General features: G+C 37.5%; 1 protein-coding gene across 1 annotated transcript in view; it reads right to left on the bottom strand.

Moving 5' to 3' along the window:
- Positions 1-19528, bottom strand: part of MAGI2 (membrane associated guanylate kinase, WW and PDZ domain containing 2) — a 1911292-nt gene that overhangs the window by 591712 nt on the left and 1300052 nt on the right. The window contains exon 5 of the mRNA XM_006882679.1: positions 12784-12994. Within this exon, the coding sequence (XP_006882741.1) occupies positions 12784-12994 (211 nt within the window). The remainder of the gene's footprint in view (positions 1-12783; positions 12995-19528) is intronic.

Genomic DNA, 19528 nt, shown 5'->3' with positions numbered 1-19528 from the left:
GGTCGTGGGTCAGAGCTGCAGGGGTGTGTCAGGACAGCCTTTTTAACAAATGGTGTTGGCAAAATTGGAAAACTATCTGCAGAAAACTCAAACAAGACCCACACCTCACACCATATACAGAAACAAACTCAAGGTGGATCAAGGACCTAGGACTAAAACCAAGGACTATAAACTTCATTGGAGAGAAGCTTGGGAGAACCCTAGAAGCACTAATTCAGACATGAACAGTTTTCAAAGCATCCTGAAAAACCTACAAACAGGAGAACATAAAATAGATGAATGGACCTCCTAAGAATCAAATCCCTATGCACATCCAAAAAATTCTCCAACAGAGTAAATAGAAAAGCCACAGAATGGGGGGGGGGAAATTGGTAATGACATGTCAGACAAGGGATTTATATCTAGAATTTCTAAAATCCTCAAGTATCACAAAAAAGATAAACAACCCAATTGCTAAATGGGCACAGAATATGAACAGACATTGCACCAAAGAAGGCATTTAAGATCATGAATAAACACATTCAATATCCCTCATTCTAAGAGAGATGTAAATCAAAACAACTATGAGATATCATCTCACCCCAGTAAGAATAGTAAAATTCAACAGAGAAGGAAACAACAAATGCTGTTGTGGTTGTGGAGAAACTGGAACCCTTATTCACTGTTGGTAGGAGTGTAAAATGGTGCAACCACTATGGAAGGCAGTATGAAGCTTTAACACAAAATTGGAAATAGTAATACCATCTGACCCAGTAATTCCACAACTAGTAACATACTCCAAAACCCCAGAACGGCTACTTATGCAGATATATGCACACCCATGTTTATTGCTGCTTTGTTCACAATAGCAAAGAGTTGGAAACAACCCAAATACTCATCAACAAAAGAATGGATAGAGAAGCTGTGGTATATTCACACAATGGAATATTATGCAGCACTGAAAACAAAGAAATCATGAAATATTATACAAAATGGGTGATCATGGAGGACATTATGCTGAGTAAAGTATCTCAGTCAGAAAAGGACAAATACCGCATAATGTAACTGTTATAAAACAGGACTGACATGGGGTTGGGGGAAACTAAGAAAAGAGTGGATAAATAATGTAAACGGCATTGAAACAGATGAGGGAGAGAACTGTATAAAAGAAATGTATGTTTAGGTAATATTGGCATGACAAGAGTCCAGAATAAGAGCTGCATAGTAAAGTGGTCTGGGGTGGGGGCTGTATAACAATGAAAGAACTCCCCCCACACAAAAAAAAGGGAACGAGCGGAGGTGGGGTGCAAGGAGGAAAATGTGCAACAATGAATGACTGGAAACCCTAGTTCTTTATACACTCTCGTTAAAATCTGAATAAAAAGCCCCCATGATCACAGACATAAGCTGGCAAAAATTTAAAAAAAGAGAGACTGATTAGATGCAATTGCTTGAATGTTTACAATTAACTCTCCAGTCACTCAATTTTTCACTAAATGCTTTTTCTAGTTAAACACAGGTAATTTTTAAGAAAAAGTTGTTTCCAATGATCTTTATCATCTTCATTTATGTTTTCTTAAATAAAATTATCGAAATTTTTGTTAAGCCTAGGAATACAGAAATTTTTCATAAGGTTATCTTGTGTGCTTAGAAACATATATTTAAAGGGCAGTTAGGATTATCAGGAGAGTATTTACTGTTTGGTCTACAAAACAGGGATTAAAAACAACACATCAGGAATATCTGCTCATGTAACTGCTATTTTTATGATACATATTAGAGAACGTAAGCCTAGAGCAAATTTCTTCACTGAAAAGGCCATGTTGAACATAGAATAAGAAAGTTTTGAGCTGATGTTTTTGCATGCCAACTGATTTTGCTTTTCTCCCCAGTGAATTTCTGAAGTATTTTATTTTTTTTTGTATTAAGTAAAAAGTTCAAAATTGTTTGAAAATGATAAATGCTGATTAACATGGCATTTAAGGGGCTAGAGAGTAGCAATAATAAAGAATTATACTAATTGTATATTTTGTTTAGAATATAATAGGGAATGTAGCAGTGACAAAGTTTTCAGAAACCATGAGCAGTCATGATATTTTTTACAGATGGGAGTTTCTCTTTCAAAACTTGGCTTTCAAAAGAAAAAATATAAAAATCTGACTTAAAACGACACAAGTGCTCACTGCTAGTCAGGAAAACTGTAGAAAACAAGTGGTTCTTGTCATTTTGCTTTCCAGCAAAGCCATAGCAATCTCTTTTATGTCACAAATGAAACTGACTCCCCAACAAAGAAGTAATTTGATGGGATTCCCAAAGCATGTCAATCCAGATTAACCCAGGGACATTCTTCTTTACGGAACATTTAACCTCTGAGGGAGTGAATTTCTGTCCAAGTCACTTATAAAACAAATACCATTTGTAATGTAAAAGTTTATTTATCTCTTTTTTTCCAGTCTATGCTTGTTTACATATAGGAAGTGGTAAGGGATAATGGGAATGGCTGTATAGGGTGACAGAGTTAGATGACTTCATGAATGTTAATTTGCCCAGTTGTGCCTCAGAATATATTCCAAAAAATGAAGAAAAGGCAACTGCTTAATAGGTGTTTATATTGTCATCTGTATAAAGTAGGCACCACAGCAATTTGATTAAAAGCAAAGATCATGAAGCAATGTTATGTTCTATAAAAGTCTGAACCCTGTAGGTTGTTTTGAGTACTATGTTCTCAGGATTTGAAACAGTGCCTGGCAAAATTACTATCTGTTGACCAAGCGAAATCACAGCGCTGTTACTTCGGCAGTTAAAAAAAAAAACCAACAAAATCCCAAATACTATTGCTGTTCAGTTGATTGTGACTCATACTGATCAAAGTAGATCTGCCCTCGAGACTGTCAAAACTGTGATCTCTATAGAAACAGACTGTCACATCTTCATCTACCGAGTGGCTATTGAACTTGAACCATTGATCTCTCAGGTAATAATCAAATGCTTTAACCAAGGGTTATATTATCAAAGACTAGATGATCAAGTCTCAAACTCCTAAAATGAGAACTAAATAAGCACAGCATGGATGTGTAATTAGTTATTACTGTTAGGGTATGAAAGCATTGGCGCACAGTGGCTAAGTTCTTATATTTTAACCTAAAGGCTAGTGGTTTGAATCTAACTGGTGGCTCAGCAGGAAAAACACGAGAATCTTTTATAATAAGTATCATTATCTACAAAACACTGTAAGGTAGTTCTGTATATCACATCAGTATGAGTTAGGATCTACATGGCACTAATAAGTACAACATTGCTTGGGTAACTGAAATACAGTCTGAACTTTTCCATACATGGTGACTGCTATTCCTAATCTGAATATATGTCTATTGCAAAAGATAATAATGTTGAGAATGATGTGAGTAAAGAAAACTAGTGGCTTTAAACAGTAAGTATGCACTGTCTTTTGAAAACTGGGAAATCTAATACTTTAAAGCATACTTGGAAAGAGGGTATTGACTCACAATTAAAAATCACGTTGTTTAAAAATTTTTTTTTTGCCTATACTCACCTTTTCTCATTAAATATCATTGAAAACGATAAAAGAAATCTGCTTTTATCATTCATCAAAGAAAACATCTGACTGTGGGAAAACAAAGTCCATTTTCATGTTCACAACATTTTTTATTGAAAAGAATGATTTTTAAAAAACACTTCTAAATGCAGAACTTCTAAAGGATTGAGTCATATATATTATTTTATTCTTTGCACTATCGATTAAATCAGTAAATATTGTATAACAGCAGTGTACACAAAAATATAGGTGGAATTTTAACCTGAATTTAAAACTTGATCTTTCTCCCAGTATTCCTCTAATTTCATTTTATACACAATCCTAAAGTGAACCTCATTTTGTATTTTTATCACAGTCTTGGTTACCCAGGAGAATATGGTGTACTGTGATAAGGAATGCTACCTGCCTGGAACACTATCATTTCTTTAAGTGACTCTGACAATGCATGCATCAGACAAAAGTTTCTCAGCCCTCCTTACTTCACAAATCTCTCGAGTCTCTCTCTTTTTTTCCTCTCCTGTATCTTTCCATTTTGACTCTCTTGTGCTTGTTGACTTTACTGTCTCCTGCCGAGGGTGGGCTGACCAGTAGCTGACCCACCTGAGGGTTTTCAGAAGCACTTAATTGCACAGGAGGAGACTGCCCATCCTCCCATGGAACAGCTGGTGGGCTTGAACCATGCACCTTTGGGATTGCAGAGCAGCTTCTTACCATTCTCCTCTTTTTCCATGACTTTGGTGAGTACTTACATGGTGCTTATGGCTCAATCATACCCCCTCAACATGTTATCATATCTGTTTTCAAGAAGTCAAAGAGCGTCCAGTTTATTCACATAAGAAATTACTGTGACATCAATAGTAAAGGCACCCATAGATGAGTAACAGGGATGAAATATTTTGTCAAATAGAAGTAGAAAAGGGCATTACAGAACAAAGACTGGGAACAGACAGGAGAATATTAAGGGAAAACTGATGGAAAGTCAAGCAGAAATACTGGAACTGAAACTTCCAGTGGAGATGGACACAGCTCTGCTCTAAGCATGAAGTCCAAAGCAATCTAAGAATAATGGCATGGTGGAAGGATTCATCGTCTGCAGAGCAGCCTATGAACCTGGCCCATTTCTCATACTGGCCTCTTGCTTCTTACATTGTCTTCCTGCCACCTCATGTTGGCTATTATTTTAAGTTCCTTCATTCACTGTAACCTCTGCCTGGGTCTCTTTCAACATCCATTTGTTGTTAGATGCCAATGAGTTGTTCATAGCAACCCTATGAACACCTGATCTGAACCATGTTCTACCCTGTGCCATCCTCACAATCTCTGACACATTCAAGCTCATGGCTGTAGTCAGTGTGTCAATCCACCTGGCTAAGGGTCTTCTCTTTCACCACCTGCTGCCTTTCTAAGAATGATGTATCTCTCTCCGGAATAACCTCTCCTAGCAACATACCTAAAGTATGTGAGACAAAGATTCATCATCTTTGCCTTCAAGAACACTCTGGCTGCACCTTCTCCAAGACATAGCTTTTGGCAGTCAATGGGACATTCAGCACTGTTCTTCAACACCACAGTACAAAGGCATCAGTCCATCTTCTGTCATCCTTATTAAAGCTCAGAGACAACATCAGTTTAGTAACCACAAAAGAAATTATCTCCTATTTTGTATCCTTATTTTTAAAGCTCAGAGACAACATCAGTTTAGTAACCACAAAAGAAATTATCTCCTATTTTGTATCCTTATTTTTACATCTCAATTTAAATCAACTCCTAAAACAATCCATTCATTCTCTCTTCCAGAATACAGAAGCATACAGAAGTGCTAATGATCTAGAAATTGCTGCAAGAATGAACTAAAACTGACCAATACCAATGATCATGAAAATGATATATTGTTATGTGCTGTCAAGTTGTTTGCAACTCATAGTGACCTTATGTACAAGAGCCCTATACCCTGCTCTATCCTGTGTCAATCTTATTGTCTCTGACATACCTACTCCCATTTCCCCAATCACTGAATCGATCCATCTTATTAAGAGTCTTCTTCTTTTGCACTGTTCCTCCACTCTCCCAAACATGATGTCTCTCTCCAAGGATCAGTACTTTCTTGCAACATGCCCAAAGTATGTCAGATGAAGTGTAGTAATCCATGCCTCCAAGGAGCAGCACGTTTTCACCCTCTCAAGGATGAATCTGTTTGTTCTAGCAGTCCATGGTATATTCAACACCATCCATAATGATGCTGCCAATTGTCCCAGTGGTGAGAATCTTTGATTACTTGATGTTGAGCTTCAATCTATGTTAAAGGCTACAGTCCTCGACCTTCTAAAGCAAGTGCTTCAGGTCCTCCTCAGTTTCAGCAAGCAGGGTGTGTCATCTGCATAACACAGGTTGTTGATGAATCTTCCACCCATACTGATGCCACATTCCTCCTCGTACAGCCCAGTGTTTTGGATGATCTATTCTGCATACAGATTGAAAAGGTATGGAGACTGAATACATCCTTGGAGGACACCCTTCCCAATTTTGAACCATGCAGTGTCTCCTTCCTCTGTTCTGAGGACTGCTTCTTGGTTCAAGTATAGGTTTCACATAAACACAATCAAATGTTCTGGGAGTCTCATTCTTCTCAGTCAGTCACAGTTTGTTGTGAACTACACAATCAAAAGCCTTTACATAGTCAATGAAATGCAGATATACATTCCTCTAGTACTCCCTGCTTTCTGCTAAGATCCATCTAACATTAGTTATAATATTCCTAGTACCAAGGCCTCTTCTAAACCCAGGCTTCAACATCTGGTATTTCTCTTTTGACGTGTTGCCCCAGTTGCTTTTGGATAATTTTCAGCAGAATCTTGCTTGTATGTGATATTAATGATGTTGTTTGATAATTTCCACATTCTGTTGGGTTGCCTTTCTTTAGAATCAGAACAAATATCTATCTCTTACAGTCAGTTGGTCAGTTGGCTATCCTGCAGATTTCTTGGCACAAATTAGTGAGCACATCCAGGGAAGTGTCTGTTGAAATATGTCAATTGGTATGCTGTTAACTCATGAGGCCTTGTTTTTTACCAATTCTTTCAGAAAAGCTTGAACTTCTTCCTTCATTACCACAGGCTTTTGTTCATATGATACTTTATTAAATTCTTCTGTGTCAGCCAATTCCTTCTGGTATAATGACTTTATATACTCCTTCCATCTTCTTTTAATGCTTCCTGGATAATTTAACATTCTGCCGAAAGCATCCTTAAGTATTGCCACTTGTGGCTTGAATTTGTTTTTCAATTCCTTCAGCTTAAGAAATGGGGAGTGAGTTTGGCCCTTGATTTTCTGACTCCACCTCTTTGCACATTTCATTATAATACCTTGCTTTTAGTGGTAAGAAGCTGCACTGCAATCCCAAAGGCACATGGTTTGAGGCCAGCAGCTGCTCCTTGGGAGAAGGATGGGCAGTCTCCTAAGTGCCTCTGAAGAACCCACTGGAGAGTGAGGTATGGGTCAGTTTTGACCCGATGGTACACAACAACAACATGAAAAATTATATAGGATGAGACATTTACTTTTGTTCTATAAAAACTCACTCATAGCTGTTGAGTCACTTAGGACCCATAACTACCATCTATCAGGTTTCTGGGGATATAAATCATAAACAAAGTGGACTGCTTATCTTTGTCCCTCAGACGGGCTGGCAGATTCAAACCATCCAAAAAGCATGACTTTCAAGTTAGAAGTACAACTCACTATCAACTACAGCACCAAAGATCCCTTGTTATACATGAAGTTGTCATAAATTACAGCTGACTTAGTGGCGAATAAAGAGTTTTGGTGGCTTATTGATAGGGAATTATACTGCCGACCCAAAGGTATGCAGTTCTAATCCACCAATTGGTTCACAGGAGAAAGACAGACAATCTCATTTGTGCAATTTACTGCTTCTGAAACCCTCCAGCAGGTAAGTGATGAGTCAATTCCTACTCAACTGTACTCAACAGCTAATGGCTGTTAAGTACAATGACAACTAAACAATGATGTAGTAAATTCAAAACTAAGCAGTGATTTCCTAGGACTCGCCAGCTAATATGGGCTTCTCTGGTACAGTAAGAGGTGTCCTCACAGGTGCTAACATAGGGAGTGAGTCTTGATACTACAGCTACTATGCTCTCCATATTGCCAACTTTTCAATCCACGTTATGACACCTTCCCCTCACTCTCCTTTTACTACTACTCCCTGTTAAAGGTGTCCTTTTGTGAGTCATTACACAGAATTAGTAATTTTCTTTTGTCTAGTTTTTCATAACCATATATACTTCTTCCTCAACATGAAAATTCTTTTGAGAACAAGGGGGAAAAAAATCTTATGAACCATTGGATACTGACACTGGTTGACTGACTAGAGATTAATGAGGAAAAAACAGTAGATGCTCCCTTGACTGAACAGATGCTCATCATTCTCTATACTAGAGCCAAGTTTTATCTCTTAAAATCCATTTTTTTTCACATGTCTAGAATTTATTTCAAAAAAGAAATTTTATTTTACAAATTCAGAGAAAGTTTTTATAAGTGTATTACCAGAAATTATTCTCATTTTTATCTCTTATCTTGGTCATATATCTTGTCATGCTAGGCTCCTTTAATTATTTTTACATTATCTTGCTTTCCCCATGACCTTACTATTAGAAAGTTAAAATGTGTATATCATCATTTTCCTTATTCAGACCATCACCAACTTGCTAATTAATTATTGGTCAATAAGTGCCCTGAAAGTTAAAGCTTTATATTTTGATTTCTGATCTACAAAGGTGCCATACTGTACTTCTCAGTACCAAAAATTATATTTTTACATATAACATTTACAGAATGTTGATGGGACACAACTTTTTCAAATGTCTATCTCTGTTTTTCATTTAATGGACATAACATGTCTCTGGGACATTGATTATGGCAATAAGAAATAATATAAGGTGTTCTTTTAATTTGTTTTTTATATTTAAAAGATTTACCAGAATTTGAATGTTAGTAATTCATTCTCTGGAAAACATTGCATTTCTCATCCATGTTGGAGTCAAACAGAGCACCAAGTAATTAACCGATTATATATTCCCTGGGCCACATATTTCAAAGTTTCCAACATCACGTGTGAATTAAATATTGGTATGTGGTAACATTCCAATTTCACAACCCAGTTCTGCCTATGGAGATCTAAGTCATAAATCACTCTATGTTGGCAAAAGGTGTCTAATTTTAATATTTTTCTTGAATAGACAGAGTTTACATATTTTTTATCAACTTTAAGACTGAAAATTCAAGTTTCTATGCTGTTGATCACTTAATTATCCTTTCTAATGAACAATTTGATCAGCTTATGCACATCGATAATTTTGTATGAAGACCTTCAATTTTGAAGTTTCTTGGTTTTTTTGTTTTTTAAACCCTATTCTATTTCTAAAGGATGATGAAAAGAAAAGCTGATCATTATTGCCAATAAAATATAGGAAAATTCAGAGTTTTTGAGGAAAAAATATAATGGGAGTTCAGATTTAATACATTTACAACAATAAAAAAAAATTTAAAAAATGGTAAACAACAAATAGAACGGAATATAGTAGGAACAAGTATAATGAACTCTGAGAAAATAAACAGGCTGCTTGTTCGTTGTGTGTCATTGGTCTGGGCAGCCGGCTTGTCAAGATGCAACAAACCCCAAGCACTGAAGATATATAAACCATCATGATAAATGATTTCCAAAAATTTGTCAAAGGATGATTGTAAAGAAACCAGGAGGACCACAACTGCTGTTATTATAGTAAACCAAAAGTTCCATCCTTAGGTAACTGGGTGACTATTCCGGTCCCTAACAGAATGCATTCATTAGCTCAGGTGTTGCATGCAACATTTTGAACAAGAAAAATGAAGTCCTTATGGAAACAAGAAGCAAATGATGAATATTTTGACATTGATAATCTTAATTCACAATAATGATATGAAAACACATGCTTGGATACATGATATATACCAGGCAATAAAATCATTTACATTTCAAAAATTAAAGAAAAAAGAAAATAAATTGTCTTATTGACAATATTTCTCAAGGTGAAATGTCTGAATTGTTTCTTTTGTGATGAGCAAACATTTTGCTCTAAAGCACTGTATTCTGTTATTAAATGCTATAAACATGATGATAGACATCTCTGATTGCAGTAACGAGTCTGTTGCTGTGGCCTTCTGTTGACTAGCATGGCTTTCCTAGACCATTGTTTAGCTAGCTGCCTCACTTGTGTCTGGCCTGCAAACATGGTAACCTGCTCTAGCTGCCCCATAGGCAGGCAGCCCACCGATGTCATCATCAGCTGCCTGGGACATTCATTCCTCTTAGGGTGTGTGAGTCTAGCCACAAAGGTAGTCTCACAATTAAAGGGAGAAAATTCAGTGGCAGAAATTGGGAACTTCAACACCAGGAATGAAGGAGAAGAGAAACCAATGCATATCCTTTTGGGGCCAGAGGTTTATGTGTCATAGGTTCCTTGCTGTTAACTTAGAAGATTCCTGAATTAACTGAGAGACTGTATCTTGATGTTGACTGAAAGAGACCCAGGGCCTGGGTCCTTTAGGAAGAGACAGTGCTGGTGCCCTTGGAACTGTGACACAACTAAATGTTTTGGTTGCTGGATGATTGAAGGAAGAGCTGACTTGGGACTGCTGCGTAATTGAAGTAAAGACAGAACTTTGTAACACTGCTCTAAGCCATGAGGCTGAAGGTTAAAGGTCCGTAACCACAATTGATAAGCTGTCAGGACTGAGGAGTTATATACTGTTGCTAACTTGGATTATAGCCTGTTAATTTCCCCACTAAACCTCATAGTTGTGGGTACGGCTCTATGCCGTCTATGTAGCGAGTGCAATGGGTTTGGGCCAAGTAGAGCAGTTAAGAGTGGAGTTAAGATTAGTAGAAGTAGGTGCAGGAACATGAGGGACCATATCCAACCTTAAAGGGATTATTAGTCTGTACTGTGGATGCTGCTGATGGGAACAGCTCTGCTTTGTGGAATTAGTAGAGGTCAGACGTAGCCATTCCCATGCTGTTCTTAGTCTTTTTACCCAGGCAATATGTCTTAAATCATATGCCATTTGAGCCATAGTATTTTCATTTGCAAAAAGATGTGGGCAATGAATAAGGTAGATCAAAGAAGAACTGGTACTTCTGAATGATGGTGTTGGTAAAGTATATTGAATATACCATGGATTATCAAAAAGAAAAAGCAAACTTATTTTGGAAGCAGTGTGGCCTCCTTAGATGATAGGATGATGAGATTTTGTCTTACATACTTTGGGCGTGTTTTCAGGAAGGCACAGTCCCTGATAGATGATATTCTTGGTAAAGCAGAGGGCCAGTGAAAAGGCAGAAAACCCTTAATGAGACTTAACTGAGACAGACAGTGGCTGTCACAATGGACTCAAGAACAGCAGAGATTGTGAGGATGGCACAGATCAGGCAGGGTTTTGCTCTGCTGAACTTGGGGTTGATACGAGTTAATAAGTAAAAAAATCCTCACCACTGGGCACCTCACAATAGGCAATACCATAATAGTTGGAGAGAAGATGGAAGTTGTCGATGATTTCATTTTGTTTGGATCTAAAATCAACACCCTTGGTACCAGCAGTTAAGAAATCAAAAGACATATTGCATTGGGTAAATCTTCTCTCAAGGAACTCTCTAAGGTGTATAGGAGGAACGATGTCCATTTAAAGACTAAGATGCACCTAATTCAAGATAATATCTTTCAATTACATGTCAGGCACCTGAAAGTTGGACAATGATAAGGGTTTTAGAAGAAAAATAAACTCCTTTGAGTTGTGGTGTTGGAGTAGAGTGCAGAATATCCCACAGATTGCCAAATGTTGTTGTTGTTTGCTGTTGAGTTGAGCATGACTCATAGCAACCCTATGAACAAAAGCCTTGAAGCCATTCTATAACTGTCATCATTTATCAAAATTAATAGAGTTTCCAGAGATGGCAAACAAATATGTCTTAGAGAAATTGTAGCCTGGATACTGCTTGGAGGCAAGGATAGTGAAGTTTCATTTCACATATTTTAAGAATGTTGTTAGGAAAGGCTGGTCTTTAGAAAAGGACATTAAAAGGAAGGTGGAGGATCAACAAATGAGAGAAAGACCCTCAACCACACGTATTAACACGGTGTCTGTAACAATAGACTCAAGCACATCAGAGATGATAAAGTTGGCACAGATAGAGGAAGGTTCAAATAAATTTTTCACAGGGTCTCTATTAATTGTACTCTATTCGCCTGCACCTATTAACAAAATCTTATCTGAACTACATGGAACCTTTGAAGAGTAAAAAAATTTCCCATTTTATGTATACTACTTCCATTTTTTGATCCATGATTAACACTCTTGGTATGAGCAGTCAGGAAATAAGGAGACACATTACCCTAGGAAAATCTGTAGGTAGGGACCTTTCCAATTTATTGAGGATTAGTCATATCAGATTGAGGACAAAGAAGTATCTGATTCAGGCCATAGTCTTTCCCATTATTACCTATGCATCTGAGACCTGGACAATGAATATGGATGACTGAAAAAGAATTGATGCCTCTGAGCTGTGGTGGTGGTGGAGAACAGTGAACATGGACAGTCAAGAAAATGAATAGCTATGTCTTGGAGAGGGTGCAGCTGGAGTGCTCTGAGTGCTCTTTGGAGGCAAGAATGATGAGGCTTCACCTTACACACTTTGGACATATTGCTATGAGGTGGCATTCTTTGGAGAGAGACATGATGTTGGGAAAGATAGAGGGTCAATGAAGGAGAAGAAGAGCCACAACCAGGTAGATTGGCATAGTCACTGCTATAATGTGTCAGGAAGTACGAGGATGGTGCAGGATAGGACTGGATTCAGATCTTTTGTTCACAGGGTTGCTATGAGTCATATACAACTCAACGTCACCTATTTTAATTTAAATATAATTAAAATTTCCATTTTAATAATATCATCATGTGAATTGTCTTTTAAGCTAAGCTTTTACAACTGCTTGACTTATTCTTTGATGTATTGTTGTATACCAGAATTGGGAGCTTTACTCAGGTTACCATCTCTTTATCGTCTCACAAAGAGAAAAAGTCAGTGACAAAATAATACAATTAAGTGTTTTCTTTTGAAAGGAACACATTTATTTTTGCTACACTCTCTATTAGTTATGCTTCTTTAATGTCAATATCAAGAGTATGCAACTCACTCAATGAAGTAGACCTCGCCCTTTTCTGTATAGGCCATTTCCCAGTTGTCAGGCAAGGGGTCCAATTCATCGTTTTCTTCGGGTTTACTTGGCTTCGCATCATCCATCTGCTCCTTTGGCTCCTCAGGCTGACTGTACACTGGTGCAGGATAAGGCTGGGAGGGTGTCTCCCCTGAGGCACCTGCACTCTTGTCTTCATTTTCACTGGACTCTGTAAGATAATGAGAACATGTGGTTAGTGACTCCAGGCACGATAACTCCAGAATGAATGCTGAGTATGCACAGCATATGATTTATGAAGGCCAATGAGAACTAGTTTTTAAAAGTATAACCGCAAACAACCCTGGAAATAACCACTAGGCCTACACAAGTTCTCCTTTCACTCATGATTCTTATCTATATTTAGACTAATTGTGACTTATTACCTAATTAGAAGTTTGGAAGATAAAAAGTAAAGGACCACATCACAACACAAATGCAGTAAGTTTAATAATGGCCTTATTAAGCATTATATCTATGGTCTAACACCTGGAACACGTGTATGTTACTTTTCATTGCAGAAAGGATGCTGGAGATGTGACTAAATGAAGGAATTTGAGACTGGGAGGTTATCCAGGATTTCCAGGTGGTCTCAATGTAATAACAAGTGTCCTTAATAATAGAAAAGGAGAAGACATGGATTAGAGCGAAGCAACACTCCTGGCTTTGAAAATGGAGGAAGGGAACCTTGAGCCAGAGAATGGGGTTGCCTCTAAACACTAGAAAATGCAAAGAAATAAGCTCTTCTCTAGAACTTCTGTCAAGAAATATTGCCCTGCCAACATCTTGATTTTAGGTCATGAGATTTTCATCAGCCTTCTGACCTATAGAAGCAAAAGATCATGTTGGGGGTTTTTTGTTGTTTTTTTTTTTTCCTAAGCCTCCAAATTTGTGCCACTTTGCAACAGAAAAAAATGAACAACTCTAATGTTGTAGAGCAAAAATAAAACATATTTTACTAGAACATACAAACGCTTGGAGGATAATTTCAAAAGTTCTCCCATACACAAATAGTATGTGCTCTAGAATAGTTTTTAAAAGAAAACAAATTAACTGAATGCATGCGAACAAAATGACAATAAATATACAATAACAGAAGAAATTCTTACTAAAATGAGGAAACACTTGAGTCTTCAGATTACAATGAGTCACTGGATCTGAAATCAAACTAGAGAAATAAAGTGACCTGGGCATACATGTTGAAAATTTTGAATCTCTATTGTTATAAAACTTGGAAGCAGGAGCAACATCCATTTCCTAAACAACATGCCTCCGGAAACTCTACGAACTTTGATAAATGTCAATAGTTATAGAAAGGCTTCAGGCCTTTTATTCATAGGGCCTATTTATTCAGTCATGCTCCACTTTAAGCCAATCAACAACAACAATGTTATAAAACAGTCTTACCAAATTCTACACTGGAAAAAAATCCCACTCAAATATAGTTACTAATAAAGAAATAAAGAATATTAGAACATCAAACCTTTCATCTGTAATACTTGAATCTGAAAGACAGCAGAGTAATATCTATAATAACTTGAGAAAAAAGAATACCGAGATCCTGTCAAGATGCCATTCATCTATCAGAGGAAAAGAACGTCAGTTTTGAGTCTGCAAAAATTCTCAATATATAATAACCATGCATCCTTCTTAAGGGCATTTGAGGAATCTTCTAACCATATTATGCTGACTGAACCAGAGCGCAAATCTCAAAATAGCAAAGAATAGGAAGAAAGATATAGAAAAGTGATAAATACTATATGGCATATTTTAATGTAAATCCAGGATGGTTATGTTTCTGAGAATATGCAGTATATGTTAGGAAATATTTGTTGAAAGAGGGCAGAAATGTTATTCAGAAAACCTTTTTTAATTTTTAAAAATATTATATGGGTTTGCATACAAAATTCATGTACATGGTGTTTCATTCACGTACATTGTGTTTCACCAAATAGCATAAAAATAATTTTATTTATGGAAGCCTAGGTTCTAGATGGCAGAGCAAATGCAAGAGAATGAAGACATTTTTTAAAAATTTATTTATTCGTTTACAAAGTTCAAAAACACTGTTGAATGAAGACACTTTTAAGCTTTCATCAGAGTCAGTCAAGGAGTCAGCAATTAAGATGCTTTTAAGATCCACAATGGTGCCTTTGTGGCCTCGTGGCAAGAAGCTGTGTTGCAATCCTGAAGGCATATGGTTCAAATCCTCAAGCTGCTCTATAGGAAAAGGATGTAAAATCTCTTCCCATATGATTAACTGCCTCTGAAAATGGGGTGGAGGGTCAGCTAGGGATCATTTTGACTCAATGTTACACAATAACAATTGTATAAAGGGAGCTCTGGTATTTTTTTTAAACCCTTTATATTATTTCTGATTAATTTAGGGTTTTTCCCTTCTCATTTGGTAATTTTGCCATTAGGAATATACTATCATTTGTATTTACTCAGGGAGCAGGCAACATCTGGAAAAAGAAACATCTGTAGGGGGATAAAGAAGAATTACACCATGTAGAATAAGATCCTGCAAGGGAAGATAGTGAGTGGGAGGGACATTTAGACGTCACAAGTCTAGACTTTAAAAATTATCTGTTTCTTTCAGCTTCCAGCATCATTACCTTGAAGTCTTGGTCTGAGGTATGGGGTGGAGATGGTAAGAAGGACGATGCTTAGAGGAGGTCAAGAGAAGCCAAAAATAGAGGGGACCTGGGCACTCTACTTTGAGTTTAGAATTTAGGAAAGAACATTCCCTGCTGAATGACCCCAGATCTCCAGTGGGTGGTCACAGCAGGGAAATGTTAGAGTAAAAATATTTGTGAAAAAGGACTGCCAGAACTGCCCTGTGCATGGAGGTCATCCAGAAATCAAAGCCTTCTCTGTTGGGAGACTTGGAAGGTAACCAAGAGTTGAAAACCAGTAGGCCTGCAGTGAGGGTCACCATGGTGAGGAGCAGTGCTTCTGTGGAGCAGAAGTATTAATCCCGGACTTGGAAGGAGAGCATGCTGAGGATTAAGGAGGCAGACAGCAGAAGAGAAAGTGGGCAAAGGTGGCTATTTTGTAAATACAAAATGCAACACTATTTTAGGAACATTATCAATAGCCCGGGAGCTCTGTGGTAAGGAAATGTGCTGCTGACATAGAGGAACACAACTCAAATTCACTAACTGCTCCACAGAAAAAAGACTGGCAGTCTCCTCCTGTGTGATTTAGTGCCTCTGAAAACCTGCTGGAGGGTCAGCTATAGGTTAGTTCCAACTCGATGATGCTCAACAACAATATTAATATAGAATACAATGCAATATACTTTGCCCCAGTAATCCCACTTTGACAATGTGTCCTCAAGAAATAAAAGTATAGATGGATAAGGATGTCTATATTAAAATATTGAGCTGTGGTGTTGGAGAAGATTATTGAATATACCAAGGACTGCTTAGAAAATGAACAAGTTTGTCCTGGAGAGGGTGAAGCCAAGCTGCTCTTCAGAGGCAAGGATTCTGAAGTTTCATCTGACATCCTTTGGACATGTTGTAAGAAGGGACCAATCCTTGGAGAGGGATGTCATGCTTGGGAGGGTGGAGGGACAGTGCAGGAGAGGAAGACCCTGGATGAGATGGATTGATTCAGTGACTGGGTGTGTCAGAAATAGTAGGATTGGCACAGGATAGCAGGGTTTAGGGTTATCATACATAGGGTTGCTATGAGTTGCAGGCAACCTGACAGCACATAACAACAACAACAACAACAACAACAACAACTTTGTTTATAGTAGCAAAATCCTACAAATGATCAAAATACTCATCAATAAGATGATTGTGAGCTAAATAAGAGTTGTTATTATTACTATAGATAATTATTTATTTCAAAACCAATCAAGTATATCTCAACTGATCCAGAGAAATTTTGTAATTGTTGCTCAACAGGAAATCTAAATGCAGAATAATGTATAATGTCAACCATGTGTTTCAAATAAATGACTACTAAGTTTTCACATGTATGGATATTTTCCATGTGATCAGAGAAGAAGCAGAAGATGTTTAACAAAAATGGACTACCATAGTGACTATAACAATGGGCTCAAGCATATGGGGAATTGTGAGGATGGCACAAGATAGATCAAAGTTCAGATCTGTTGTTCATAGGTTTTCTGAGCAGCAGTAAATTCGATGGCACATAATCACAATTGCATATAAATAGGAAAGGGTCCTGGTGGTACAATGGTTAAGTTCTGTGCTGTTAACATGTCAGCTCGTCTACAGGAGAAAAGACCTGCCAATCTATTCCTTTTTAAGATTGCATCCTAGGAAACTCTACGAGGCAGTTTTAGCCTGTCTCTCTCTCCTATTAGGTGACTACGAGTTGGAATCTGCTCAATATCAAACAAGAAGATATGAATAAGACAAACAGTCTTGAAAATGTACAAAAGTTAGTCAACTTTAATTACCGCAGCATAATACATTTGGATGGGAGCTGGAAAAGAAAACGGAATTTTCTTTACATGTTTCTGCGTTCATTAATCTATTTCTTTCACTTTAAAAAATTGAGACTGTTCTAAATTATTAAAGTAAAATATCATCTTCTAGTTAACTGGTTTAATAACATGTTCTGTGCTTCTGTTTCGCCTTTGACTTACTTGGGTAGTGCCTAGGGCATTAAAATCTTGCAAGTGATCCTTGAAGGTATGGAACAATTGGACTGAATTTACCTGGAGCAACAAGGAAAGAAAGGAGGAGGAAGTGGAATGTGTACTTAATTGCCCTTCTCATCAACCTCCTACTTTGCCATGAAACCAGAAGGACTGGGTGACACCTGGCTACTATTACTAAACATTTAGATTACAGATTCTATAAAGCCATAGAAACTGGGTGAAATCCTGAAATGCTCACTCTGAGATGATTTCTATATTTCAAATGAAAAATATTCCCTGAAATTTCTTAAAACAAAACCTCAGTTTAGCTTACTCAGTGAAGACTGTCCCTCTCTAATAGTATGATCTTTTAAGAGCTATCTCTGTGGGATCAAACTAACAACAGGGGCATGAAAGACTGAAGCCTACAGGACAGCAAAATCTTGTTAATTAGAAGAATAACTCATAAAAGAATAGGAATGGTCACACAACTTGAGGAATGTATCCGTGTCACTGAGTTGTAATATATAAAAAGTATTGAACTGGTGTATGTTGTACTAAGTATATTCTTGACAATAATAATAATAAAAAGAAAATAAACTATAAAAAAGCACAAGTCTTCTTTGTCTCAGTTATCCACTGCTTGGATCAATTTTCCCCTTTATACATCAATTTAGAAAATAATAGTGATAAGGAATTGTGCAACACAGAAGCATGCAGCTTGGATCTACCAGCTGCTTCATTGGAGAAAGACGGGAATCTCCTCTCATGAAATTTACTGCCCCTGAAAAGCCACTGGAGGGACAGCTATAAATTGGTTCTTACCCAAATGTACATAATGGTGAGTCAGTAGTTTGAATCTATCAGCCTCTCTGTAGGATAATGACGTGGCAGTCTGCAGAACCACAGGGTTTCATAGTTTGGCAGATAAAGGGAGAAGGTGAAGGAAATAGGAAGGATTTGGCAGAGACCTGAAAAGATTGGGTAATGATGGGCAAGAACGAGTCAAGAACATATCTGGAGTGTAGATTTTTAAAAGAATTGTATACATATGGATAAGGAAGAAGCCTTCCAAAACCTGGTAGAGCATGAAGCCATTCATTGAGTTAGGTATAAAGGAAGGAACTACAAGACTCAGAAGAGGTAAAGGAGGAAGGCTGTGAGTAGTCTTGGAAACACGGAACTTGAGGTCCATAAAGATGGGCAATCACCTGCCTTGCGATTTACTGGCTCTAAAAACCCACTGGGGGGGTCAGTAATGAATTAGTTCCAGCTTGAGAGTATGTAATGACAACAATCCAACTTTAAAATGGAGATGGCAAGTCAGAAAGTTCTTGGTATAAGATAATCAACTTGAAAGACAACACATACAGATCACTTTTGGGTTTTGAGTTTTGCTGCTCCAACAATGATTCCTTTAGAGCATTCAGCAGTGGGAGCTGGGCACCATCTAGTTCTTTCCTCATGATTACGGAGGTTGGAGTTCATACAACTCATTAGCACTCTGGAATAACTGGTTCTTTATGTGATCTAATGTGTGACAGGTGGAGTCCTTGGATTGTACAAAGAGTTAACATGCTTCATTGTTAACTAAAAGTGGGATGTGTGAGTGCCCCCAGAAAGGCTTCAGAAGGAAACCTTGGAAATCTACTTCCAAAAGAATGGGCGATCAAAATCCCTGTGGGACACAAGTTTACTCTGACGCTCATGGAGCTGGGAAGACTTGCAATCAATTCCACAGCAACTGGTATGTGCAAGATACTTGACAAGCTTAATAAAAAGGGAGGGGGTGTAGATCTTTTTTTGCCCAGTTTATTTTAAATTAGATTGAGAAGGAAGTAACAGGTAACACCTGCCATGTCCACTTAAACAAAACTAAGGCAAAATTTATGAATGAGGAATGTAGAGAAGTCTAAAATTCCTGTCTTTTCTTATGGTAGTAAAACGATAGAGAATATTTGCCAATTTACCACTGATAAAGTCTAATCTTGGGATATGGTGGGAAGAGAGGAAACTGGGCTGTTGCAAAACTCAGAATGATCTATCCAGCAACAGCCCTGAAGTAAGGTGGTTTCATAGGCA

This window comes from Elephantulus edwardii, unplaced genomic scaffold (assembly GCF_000299155.1).
Source record: "Elephantulus edwardii isolate Elephantulus edwardi_28Jun2011 unplaced genomic scaffold, EleEdw1.0 scaffold00022, whole genome shotgun sequence".
Classification (NCBI taxonomy): Eukaryota; Metazoa; Chordata; class Mammalia; order Macroscelidea; family Macroscelididae; genus Elephantulus; species Elephantulus edwardii.
Note: the sequence above shows the minus strand (reverse complement) of the source record. Positions and strands in the feature narration are given on the sequence as shown.